Source organism: Pseudoliparis swirei, chromosome 5, assembly GCF_029220125.1.
Source record: "Pseudoliparis swirei isolate HS2019 ecotype Mariana Trench chromosome 5, NWPU_hadal_v1, whole genome shotgun sequence".
NCBI classification, from domain to species: domain Eukaryota; kingdom Metazoa; phylum Chordata; class Actinopteri; order Perciformes; family Liparidae; genus Pseudoliparis; species Pseudoliparis swirei.
The window spans coordinates 746128-758356 of record NC_079392.1 but is presented as its reverse complement, the minus strand read 5'-3'; the positions used below and the strand labels follow the sequence as shown (position 1 = coordinate 758356).

The following is a 12229-nucleotide window of genomic DNA, read 5'->3' as shown; positions in this document are numbered from 1 at the left end:
GATAACATGACCATCACCTAGCACCTCTAGCACCTCTAGGGTCTTAAGAAGATAACATGACCATCACCTAGCACCTCTAGGGTCTTAAGAAGATAACATGACTAGCACCTCTAGCCTCCTGGAGGGTCTTAAGAAGATAACATGACCATCACCTAGCACCTCTATTGATCTGAGGGATGACTATTGGATCAATGCAGGAGGACATAAGGCCTCTTGGGTCTTTCGGCCTACGCATGCAGCAGCTGCTCTGAGGTCAGTCGTAATGAGACGTGATGTTTCTCCAGGAGTTCGACCCCGAGGAGTTTTACCACCTGCTGGAGGCAGCAGAGGGCCACGCCAAGGCCGGCCAGGGCATCAAGACGGACATCCCACGCTACATCATCAGCCAGCTGGGGCTGACCCGGGACCCTCTGGAAGGTACCAGACTTCTCTGTCTCAGAGGAACGAGAGTTCTCTGTCTTAAAAGGTATGATTGTTTTGTCTTTAAGGTACAGGAGTTCTCTGTCTTAGAGGTACAAGAGTTCTCTGTCTCAAAGAGCTTCTGCAGGTCACGTGACCCTCCTGTAGGAACCAGGCCATGAGCAGCTGCAGCTTCAGACTCTTTAACTATGAACTGTTCCTCTGTTGTAGAAATGGTTCAGCTGGACCAGTACGACTCCGCTGCCCCAGGGGAGCCAGGCGCCCACGTGGAGGTGAACTGTCCCTTTAATTATATTTCTGATGACTTTACATGTTCAATTATTACTGACTACCTGTTACTGTCGAGGTTTCAGATTAGAAGTAGAGTAGATGTCCTCAAGCTAGATGTTCTTCACATGTTCTTCTGGTTTTAGCACCACTGACACGTCGTAGTGAAAGGACAGTCAGTAGTTTTTTAATCTCCAGCAAGCCAAAATGTGTTTATGGCCAAAGTGGATCTTAACATGCTATGACATCACAGCAGATTAAGCATGTTTGATGTATATTGCTCCTCCGTGAATCGCCACCTTAACGTGGTGGAGGAGTTTGAGAGGCTCAGTGATCCCGGGAGCTATGTTGTCCGGGGCATTAGCCCCTGGTAGGGTCTCCCAAGGCAAACAGGTCTCGGGTGAGAGTCCAGACTAAGAGCGGTTCAAACCCCCTGATGAATAGCAGCACTCAAGCTTCAGCTACCTCGCCCGGACATGGGAAACTGGGGCGCCCTCCCGGAGCCAGACCCAGGAGGGGAGCTCGTCGGCGTAGCTGGTGGCCGGCCTTCGCCTATGGGGCCGGTCGGGCTCAGCCCAAGAAACGACATCGAGCAGCAACCCTGTGGACCCACCACCCGCAGGGACAATCATCGGGGTCGGGTGCTATGTAGACCGGGCGGCAGGCTGGGCAGGGGACCTGGACGGGCCGATCGCCGGCGACATAGACTAGCTCTAGGACGTGGAACGTCACCGCTAGCGGGAAGGAGCCGGAGCTGGTGCGGAGGTGGAGCAGTACCAACTAGATCTAGTTGGGCTCACCTCCACGCACAGCGCGCTGGCTCTGGAACCAAGCTCCTGGAGAAGGTTGGACTCTCTTTCTGGAGTTGCCCAGGGTGAGAGGCGCCGGGCGGGAGGATACTCACAAGCCCCGGCTGAGCGCCGTGTTGGGTTGCCCGGAGAACACGAGGGTCGCCTCCCGCGCCTTCGGGTTGCGGGAGTAAGCCTGACTGTGGTTTGTGCTTATGCACCAAACCGCAGTTCAGAGTATCCGCCTTCTTGGAGTCGGTGGGAGGGTCCTGAGAGGGCACCGCCTGCCGACTCCATAGTTCTCCTGGGACGCCAACGCTCACGTGGCAATGACAGAGAAACCTGGCGGGAGTGATTGGGAACGGCTTGCCCGATCTGAACCCGAGCGGTGTTCTGTTATTGGACTTCTGTCCTAGCCACGGCTTGTCTATAACGAACACCATGTTCGAACATAAGGTGGTTCATATCTGTACTTGGTACCAGAACACCTTAGGCCGGAGATCGATGATCGACTTTATAATCGTATCATCTGATCTGCGGCCGTATGTCTTGGACACTCGGGTGAAGAGAGGAGCAGAGCTGTCAACTGATCACCACCTGGTGGTGAGTTGGATCAGATGGCAGGGGAGTCGGCCAGAGAGACCTGGCAAGCCCAAACGTGTAGTGCGGGTGAACTGGGAACGTCTGGTCGAGGACCCTGTCCGGGAGGTCTTCAACTCCCACCTCCGGATGAACTTCTCACACATCCCGAGGGAGGTTGGGGATTCAAGATTCAAGATGTTTTATTTGTCACATACACACACAGGGTGTGCAGTGAAATGAAAGTGGCAATGCTCAGCAGGAATGTGCAAGGGCAACAAGTACACACTATTTACAATAAAAACAACAATATTTACAGTAAGTGTGTGTGTGTGTGTGTGTGCCTAAGAGGGCAGTTGTGTGGGTCTGTGGGTCCTGCTGAGGTCCGAGCTCACAGTCCTGATGGCCTGAGCCAAGAAACTCCGCCTCAGTCTTGCTGTTCTTGCAGCGTGACTACGGAGGCGCCTGCCTGACCGCAGCAGCTGAAACAGTCTGTTGTTGGGGTGGTGAGGATCCTTCATGATCCTGCCTGGTTCTGCACCTCCTGGTGTACAAGTCCTGCAGGGTGGGAGTGTTCAATAGTGCGTTCAACGAGCACTACTCTCTGCAGAGCCTTCCTGTCCTGAGCGGAGCAGTTGCCAAACCAGGCTGTGATGCTTCCTGTCAGGACGCTCTACAGCTCCAGAGTAGAAGGACTGAAGGATCCTCTGGGAAACTTTACATTTCCTCAGCTGCCTGAGGTGGTAGAGGCGCTGCCTTGCCTTTCTCACCAGAGTGTCTGTGTTCGTGACCATGTCAGATCCTCGTGATGTGGACTCCCAGGTATTTATACCGCTCACCCTCCACAGTAGTCCTGTTAATCCCCAGTGGTGAGTACGTCTGTTGTTGTACCCTCCTAAAGTCCACAATCAGCTCCTTAGTTTTGGTGACATTCATGATGAGGCTGTTGTCCTGGCACCAGAGTGACAGATCAGCAACTTCCTCCAGGTAGGCCTTCTTGTCGTTGTCGGAGATCAGGCCCACCACCACTGTGTCATCCGCAAACTTGATGATGGTGTTGGAGCTGAACCTGGCCACACAGTCATGTGTACAGGAGTACAGTAGGGGGCTGAGGACGCAACCCTGGGGGATCCTGTGTTCAGGGTGAGGGGTTGAGGTGTTGCCCACCCTGACCACCTGTGGCCTGGCGGTCAGGAAGTCCAGGATCCAAGCACACAGGGGTGTTCAGTCCCAGCTCAATCAGCTTGCCGGCCAGTCTGGAGGGGACTATGGTGTTGAAAGCTGAACTATAATCAATGAACAGCAGTCTCACATAGCCCCCCCTCTGGCTGTCCAGATGAGAGTGTGGTGTGCAGTACCTGGGAGACAGCATCATCCGTGGATCTGTTTGGGCGATAAGCAAACTGCAGCGGTCCATGGAGGAAGGAGGAAGGCGCAGATGTAGTCCTTATCACAGCCTCATGACCACCGAGGTGAGGGCCACCGGGTCGGTAGTCATTCATACATGAGAAGCATTCTTGGGCACAGGGACAATAGTGGATCTCTTGAAGCAGGCGGGGACCACGGACTCAGCCAGGAGGTTGAATATTGTGGTGAACACTGGAGCTAGCTGGTTAGCACAGTTCAGTACTCGCCCAGATATGCCATCTGGACCTGCAGCTTTCCTGGTGTTCACCCTCAACAGAGCCCTCCTCACACTGTGCTCGGTCACAGAGAGTGTGTGTTCATCCCAGCGGTAGAACTCACCTCGGCTACGCTTAACGTTGTTGGGCGAGCTAGCTGTTGTTGCTAGCCTCAAACCGTGCATAAAATGAGTTCAGGTCATCCGCTAGATGCGTCGGCACTCACCATTGCGCGGGGTCTGCTCTGCAGTCTGTGATAGTCCGTAGCCCCTGCCATAGGCGCCTGGTGTCGCTGCTCCATCTGTGATTCCACCTGTCTCGGTACCTTCTCTGGCCTCCTTCACCGCCTCTCCTCAGTCCATAGACCGCTGCCTTGTACTGCCCATGTTGCCGGATACAAGACCGGAGTTATAGGCAGCAGTACGGCGCTCACAGCTTCACGGATGGATCTATCAACCCACGGCTTTTGGTTAGGAAAGACCCTAACTTTTACCGTGGGACGATGGTGTCCGCTAGCGTTATGAGGCTCATTGCTACTTCCAACCGCTGACGTCACTGGAACTGGATTGGATCATGTCCCAGTCGACGACACGCAGAGCGGCCCTGTAGCTCAGCCTCTGATTGGTCAGACCACCGCTTACGCCCTCGTCACTACCGCTTCCCGCGATCTTTTGCGGTACTCGGTAGCAGGAAAATGGCGGCATGGTCTGATTTGCCAACGAGGAGAGACAGCCTTGTAGCCTCTCTTGAATGGCGTATAGCAGTGGTCCAACGTTCTTCCCTCTGGTAGCACACGTAATGTGCTGGTGAAAGTCGGCATGACTTTTTAGGTTTGCCTATTAAAGTCCCAGCCACCACCACAGCCGTCGGGATACTTGTTCTGATGCCGACATAACACATCATGTACGATAGTGCTACGCGGTGTCCGCTTGGTGGAATGTAGACGGCTGTGGTGATGACCGAGCTGAACTCCCGGGAAGGTAGAATGGACGGCATGAGATCGTCAGATGTTCCAGGTTCAGCGAGCAGGAACGAAAGAGTCTTAATGTCCTTGGGGTTGCACCACTTGTTGTTAGTCATGAAGCAAACCCTCCACCCTTAGATTTACCAGACTCTTCCGTTCTGTCTGCACGGAAAACAGAGAAGGACTCAAGGCATATGACTCGATCCGCACCAGCGGGTCAGCCATGTTTCCGCCAGACAAAGATGTTACAGTCCTCATGTCCCGTTGGAATCTGATCCTTGCCCCAACATCATCCATCTTATTTTCCAGAGACTGGGTTAGCAAGAAGGATGCTGGGCAGAGGTGGACGGTGGCTTGAACTCTCAGTCTGTTCGAATCCCTCCGTTTCGATGTTTTGCCGTCCCCGTAGTAGCGGCTCCACTGTTGTTGTTGTGGTTCGACGATCTCTGCCGCCACGCTGGATCGATGGACAAAGTGGACAAAAACCCTTGTTTTATGTAAAGTTTATGTCCAAAAGTGTGCTGCGGTCGTATGCTGTTATTGCCGATGTGTTTGTGGCAAAGAAAATATTAAAAATAAACACAAAAACTAAAAGAGCGCACAATCTCCGCGGAGCTACCTCGACGGCGTCTGGACACAGCCGCGCCATCATGCAATCCGAGTGGACCATGTTCAAAGCCTCTATTGTGGAAGCGGCCGGCAGGAGCTGTGGTCGGAAGGTCATCGGTGCCTGTCGCGGCAACCCAAGAACCCGGTGGTGGACACCGGGGGCCAGGGAACCCGTCAAGCTGAAGAAGGAGGCCTACCGGGCCTGGTTGGCCCAGGGGTCTCCTGAAGCAGCTGACAGGTACCGGCAGGCCAGAAGGGCTGCAGCTGCGGTGGTCGCGGAAGCAAAAACTCGGGCATGGGAGGAGTTCGGGGAGGCCATGGAGAAGGACTTCAGTCGGCCTCAAAGAGGTTCTGGCAAACCGTCCGACGGCTCAGGAAGGAAAGCAGGGTCTACCCCAGGCTGTTCTCAGCGTGGGGGCTGCTGACCCGGACAGGGACATCCTCGCATGGTGGAAAGTACACTTTGAAGTACTCCCAAATCCGCCTAACATGTCCCTCTAGAGGGGCAGTGCCTGTAGACTTGGGGGTCGCGCAATATCTCAGAGGCCGCTAAGGTTGTTAAAAGCTCCTTGGTGGCAAGGCGCCGGGGGGACGAGATCCGGTCTTGAGATGCTGAAGGCGCTGGACATTGTTGGGCTGTCTTGGCTGACACGCCTCTTCAATGTTACATGGGGGTCAGGAACAGGGCCCTTGGACTGGAAGACCGTGGTGGTTCCCATTTCAAAAGGGGACCGGAGAGTGTGCACGAACTATCGTGGTATCACACTCCACAGCCTCCCGGGGAAAGTGTATGCCAGGGTTTTGGAAAGGAGGCTCCGAACCTCAGATTCAAGACCAGCAGTGCGGATACAGTCCTGGTCGTGTAACTGTGGACCAGCTCTTTACCGCCAAGGGTCCTCGAGGGGTCCTGGGAGTTGCCCAACCAGTCTTCATGTGTTTTGTGGACTTGGAAGGCTTTCGACCGGGTCCTCGGGAATTGTTGTGGGGGTGCGGGGTATGGGGTTCCGGACCTGTTACGGGCTATCCGGTCTCTGTACGCCTGCAGTAGGAGCTGTGTTCGCATCCTCGGCAGTAAGTCAGACACGCCGGTGGGTGTTGGTCTCGCCAGGCTGCCCTTTATTTATCACCGGGTCCTGTTTGTGATTTTCATGGACAGGATATCTAGGAGCAGCCTGGGGGTGGAGCAGGTCAGGTTTGGGGGTCTTGGATCGCCTCTCTTCTGTTTGCAGATGATGTGGTCCTGTTAGCATCCTCAGACCATGACCCGCACCACTCACTGGGCGCTTTGCTGCCGAGTGTGAAGGCAGGATGGGAGAGTCAGCACCGCCAAATCTGAGGCCATGGTGCTCTGCCGGAAACCGGTGGATTGCTCCCTCCAGGTGGGGACAGAGTGCCTGTGTAAAGAATATATATTATAGTTTAGCATAGCTTAGTATTGTTTGCATATAGATTATGTGTAAGATGGAAAACACTGAATGGAAGTTAAAATCTCCACACTCTGGTGTCTGAGCTGATCTAAAGAAAGATAACAGTGACACCTAAGGAATGTTGATGTAAACCCCCCTCTGCACTGCACTCATCCAAGAAGATGACGAGAGAAAGAGCTCTTTATATTCATAGGTTAGGAAAGGGCAATCACACACCTGACCTATCCGGGGCAGAAAGATTAGGACGAGGCCGTTTCTCTCCTTAAAGTCACGTATGGCCCCACTGAACACACACAAACTCACACACACTTTCCACTTTTTAATGATTAGGTCCTTTTGTCCAGTCAGCCATCTGAGAGGAACCAGCACCATACCTTCATTAATGAATGACCGGACAGGAGTCCTTCTCAACAAAAGGACCTTGAATCATCTCTTTATTTTATTACAACCCCCTTACTAAATATATGTATTCATGTGCTGGCCACAACATCCAATGAAGGGACGGCAGAGGCGGGAGCTGGCAACAAGAACCAATGAGAAGACACCGCCCCCTTATGCTCCTGTCCAATCAGAACTGTTCCTTTCGGCTATTTAAAATGGCTGCACACTCTGAACCGGCGTCCTTTCTCCAGCGCTGAGGCCATCGGTCAGAGCTCTGGAGGGGGGTCCATGCATGTTGTCCACTTGTATCCTGATTTCTGAATAAAACGCTTATAGATGTAACGTAGAAGTCTACCGCTATTTTCTTCCAGTGAGTACCGTCCAGGTGTGGTGTGTCGCTGTCCAACTCCAACACCTGCCCCAAGCGAAGGAGTTCAAGTATCTCGGGGTCTTGTTCACGAGTGAGGGTAAGATGGAGAGAGATCGACAGGCGGATCGGTGCAGCTGCAGCAGTAAAACAGGCGCTGTACCGGTCTGTCTTGGGAAGAGAGAGCTGAGCCAAAGGCGAAGCTCTCAATTTACTGGGCGTCTACGCCCAATCCTCACCTATGGTCACGAACTTTGGGTAGTGACCGAAGAACGAGGTCGCAATACAAGCGGCGAAATGAGTTTCCTCCGAGGGTGGCGGGCTCAGCCTTAGAGATCGGGTAAGGAGCTCGGACATCAGGAGGGAGCTCGAGTCGAGCCGCTACTCCTTCGCATCGAAAGAGTCAGCTGAGGTGGTTCGGCATCTGATTCGGACGCCTCCTGGACGCCTCCCGTTACAGGTTTTCCAGGCACGTCCTACTGGGAGGAGGCCCCGGGGAAGACCCAGGACACGCTGGAGAGATTACATCTCCCGGCTGGCCTGGGAACGCCTCGGGATCCCCCACAATGAGCTGGAAAGTGTTGCGGGCGAGAGGGAAGTCTGGGTCAACCTGCTGGGTCTGCTGCCCCCAAGACCCGACCCCGGAATAAGCGGATGAGAATGGATGGCTGGATGGATGATGTATATTGCCCCACGTGTTCTACTGAGTTTCCTCTTCATCTTTCCCATAAACCTGACAGACGGTTTCTTCCTCTCTCCAGAATAAAGCTCCGCTGACTCCGACTCGAAGGAAACCTTTTGAGAGTGACTTTGAAACCATCAAACTCATCAGCAATGGAGCTTACGGGTGAGACCTGAGGGGTTTGAGTCCCACCGTTTATTGGTCTTAAAGTTGTGACACGCGTTCATCATGTCACACTCACTACTAACAGCAGGTCAGATCTCACTGTGAGATGTCCCTTAAACCTTAAATTGCGCGGTGCTTTCACAGGGCCGTGTACCTGGTCCGGCACAAGGAGACCCGCCAGCGCTTCGCCATGAAGAAGATCAACCGCCAGAACCTGGTCCTGAGGAACCAGATCCAGCAGGCCTTCGTGGAGCGGGACATCCTGACCTTTGCGGAGAACCCCTTCGTGGTGTCCATGTTCTGCTCCTTCGAGACGCGCCGCCACCTCTGCATGGTCCTGGAGTATGTGGAAGGTAACGCAGAGGAGCGAGCGCCTAGTGGACTCGAGGCCCCAGACATAGTCCTGATCCCATGTTCCTCCACAAGGGGGCGACTGTGCCAACCTGCTGAAGAACATGGGCCCGCTGCCCGTGGAGATGACCCGGCTGTACTTTGCAGAGACCGTCCTGGCCCTGGAGTACCTGCACAACTACGGCATCGTGCACCGGGACCTGAAGCCGGACAAGTGAGACCACCCGCTGGTTTACCTGCGTGTTCCTGCTGCAGATGAGCTCTGAGAGCGTCTTTCAGCCCGTCGGCCCCGTCCCCGGTGGCGTCTCTGGTGACGGGTCGTCTCTGGTGACGGGTCGTCTCTGAGGTGACGGGTCGTCTCTGGTGACGGGTCGTCTCTGGTGACGGGTCGTCTCTGGTGACGGGTCGTCTCTGAGGTGACGGGTCGTCTCTGAGGTGACGGGTCGTCTCTGGTGACGGGTCGTCTCTGGTGACGGGTCGTCTCTGAGGTGACGGGTCGTCTCTGGTGACGGATCGTCTCTGGTGACGGGTCGCCCTGAGGTGACGGGTCGTCTCTGGTGACGGGTCTCTGAGGTGACGGTCGCCCTGAGGTGACGGGTCGCTCTGAGGTGACGGGTCGCCTCTGGTGACGGGTCGACTCTGAGGTGACGGGTCGCCTCTGAGGTGACGGGTCGTCTCTGGTGACGGGTCGTCTCTGAGGTGACGGGTCGTCTCTGGTGACGGGTCGTCTCTGGTGACGGGTCGTCTCTGGTGACGGGTCGTCTCTGAGGTGACGGGTCGTCTCTGGTGACGGGTCGTCTCTGAGGTGACGGGTCGTCTCTGAGGTGACGGGTCGTCTCTGGTGACGGGTCGTCTCTGAGGTGACGGGTCGTCTCTGAGGTGACGGGTCGTCTCTGGTGACGGGTCGTCTCTGGTGACGGGTCGTCTCTGAGGTGACGGGTCGTCTCTGGTGACGGGTCGTCTCTGAGGTGACGGGTCGTCTCTGGTGACGGGTCGTCTCTGGTGACGGGTTGTGACGGGTCGTCTCTGAGGTGACGGGTCGTCTCTGGTGACGGGTCGTGACGGGTCGTCTCTGGTGACGGGTCGTCTCTGGTGACGGGTCGTCTCTGAGGTGACGGGTCGTCTCTCTGGTGACGGGTCGTCTCTGAGGTGACGGGTCGTCTCTTCTCCCCCCAGCTTGCTGATCACGTCCATGGGCCACATCAAGCTGACGGACTTCGGCCTGTCGAAGATGGGCCTGATGAACATGACCACCAACCTGTACGAGGGCCACGTGGAGAAGGACACCAGGGAGTTCATCGACAAGCAGGTGAAGTCCCGACGTCCGGAGCGCCGACCGGTGTCGTTCCCCCAGAGCTCACCTGTGTTGATGTGCAGGTGTGTGGCACTCCGGAGTACATCGCCCCCGAGGTGATCCTGAGGCAGGGCTACGGGAAGCCGGTGGACTGGTGGGCCATGGGGGTCATCCTCTACGAGTTCCTGGTGGGCTGCGTCCCGTTCTTTGGGGACACCCCCGAGGAGCTGTTCGGACAGGTGGTCAGTGGTGAGTGGATCCTGAGGAGGCCTTCAGGGTCAAACTCTACATCAGAACACCTGGTCATCATTCACGATATCGTTACAGACGTGACACCACCAACCTTATTGAGGAGTTCATTCATCTTCATTCATTTCTATTTTTATTTTCCCTTGCCTGGAAAACAATTCAATTCCACGTACATGCATACGCTCATATATCTGCCATCATCAATGCATTTTGTTTCTTTAAATAAAAAAATTAATTAAATGAAAAATAATTTTTAAAAGCTCACACACACATGTACACATGCATTTTTATTTATTTGTATTTAATTTGTCTTTTTCTCACTACTCTGACTTTATGATGTGTCCACTGTTTCGTCGTCCTCTAGGTGTTATGTCTATGTGTTGTCTCTTGTCTTAAAAAAAACCTCTAAAATAAATAAAAGTATTAATTCACAACTTTTTAAATTTGCAGATTTTTTTTATTGCAAATTGTTTGTCAGAAGCCAATAAGTGAAAATACAGTAAAGCCAGTTGACTTCATCTCGATGTTTATCACAGTGCGCTGAGTCATCATCCAGTGATGTCATCTGGTGTCTTTGATGTTTTAGATGACATCATCTGGCCAGAAGGAGACGACATGCTGCCCTTCGATGCTCAAGACCTGATCACACACCTCCTCCGGCAGATGCCCCGGGAGCGCCTGGGAACCGGTACGCCACCTTATGACGCATAGAGTTCAGGCCTTATGACGCATAGAGTTCAGGCCTTATGATGCATAGAGTTCAGGCCTTATGATGCATAGAGTTCAGGCCTTATGATGCATAGAGTTCAGGCCTTATGCATAGAGTTCAGGCCTTATGACGCATAGAGTTCAGGCCTTATGATGCATAGAGTTCAGGCCTTATGACGCATAGAGTTCAGGCCTTATGACGCATAGAGTTCAGGCCTTATGATGCATAGAGTTCAGGCCTTATGATGCATAGAGTTCAGGCCTTATGACGCATAGAGTTCAGGCCTTATGATGCATAGAGTTCAGGCCTTATGACGCATAGAGTTCAGGCCTTATGACGCATAGAGTTCAGGCCTTATGATGCATAGAGTTCAGGCCTTATGACGCATAGAGTTCAGGCCTTATGATGCATAGAGTTAAGGCCTTATGATGCATAGAGTTCAGGCCTTATGATGCATAGAGTTCAGGCCTTATGACGCATAGAGTTCAGGCCTTATGACGCATAGAGTTCAGGCCTTATGATGCATAGAGTTCAGGCCTTATGACGCATAGAGTTCAGGCCTTATGCATAGAGTTCAGGCCTTATGATGCATAGAGTTCAGGCCTTATGACGCATAGAGTTCAGGCCTTATGATGCATAGAGTTCAGGCCTTATGACGCATAGAGTTCAGGCCTTATGACGCATAGAGTTCAGGCCTTATGATGCACGTTGCCTCATGTCACAGTCCCTTCCTCCTGCTCCGCTGTGTTGCTAGGCGGAGCTCCAGAAGTCAAGCAGCACCCGTTCTTCGTGGGTCTGGACTGGAACGGACTCCTGAGGCAGAAAGCCGAGTTCATCCCTCAGCTGGAGGCCGAGGACGACACCAGCTACTTCGACAGTAGGTCACACCCTGACTTCTAGGAGGAGGAGGAGGAGGAGGAGGGAGGGGCGGGGGGAGGATGATGACGACAGCAGGTCACATCCTGGGTTTGATGATGAGGGGGAGTAGGAAGAGGAGGAGGAGGTCACATCCTGACTTCTCTAAGACTGGGTTTGATAATGTTGATGAGGAGGAGGGGGGAGGAGGAGGAGGTCACACCCTGTACCTCCAGGACTGACAGCAGAGGACCTTCTCGTCCTCCACTGTGCTGCTCATGTACCAGTGGACCAATGGAAGTGAAGCACACGGTCACATGACGCGTGTTGTCTGTTCTCAGCTCGCTCAGAGCGGTATCATCATCTGGCCTCTGACGAAGACGAGGAGACCAACGACGAAGAGTCTTCCCTGGAAATCCGACAGTTCTCCTCCTGGTCGCATCGCTTCAGCAAGGTGACACGCCCCGCTCTCTATTTATGAAGATCAACTTCTCGCCCTC

General features: G+C 53.9%; 1 protein-coding gene across 3 annotated transcripts in view; it reads left to right on the top strand.

Annotated features, from left to right (window-relative positions):
- The window catches only part of mast3b (microtubule associated serine/threonine kinase 3b), a 31730-nt gene that overhangs the window by 14747 nt on the left and 4754 nt on the right, over positions 1 to 12229 (top strand). For all 3 annotated transcript variants that reach the window (XM_056414696.1, XM_056414695.1, XM_056414698.1), the window contains 10 exons: positions 285 to 417; positions 631 to 692; positions 8186 to 8271; positions 8416 to 8624; positions 8698 to 8836; positions 9799 to 9931; positions 10000 to 10165; positions 10752 to 10853; positions 11629 to 11751; positions 12071 to 12183. In XM_056414696.1, coding sequence (XP_056270671.1) covers positions 285 to 417; positions 631 to 692; positions 8186 to 8271; positions 8416 to 8624; positions 8698 to 8836; positions 9799 to 9931; positions 10000 to 10165; positions 10752 to 10853; positions 11629 to 11751; positions 12071 to 12183 — 1266 coding nt within the window. The remainder of the gene's footprint in view (positions 1 to 284; positions 418 to 630; positions 693 to 8185; positions 8272 to 8415; positions 8625 to 8697; positions 8837 to 9798; positions 9932 to 9999; positions 10166 to 10751; positions 10854 to 11628; positions 11752 to 12070; positions 12184 to 12229) is intronic.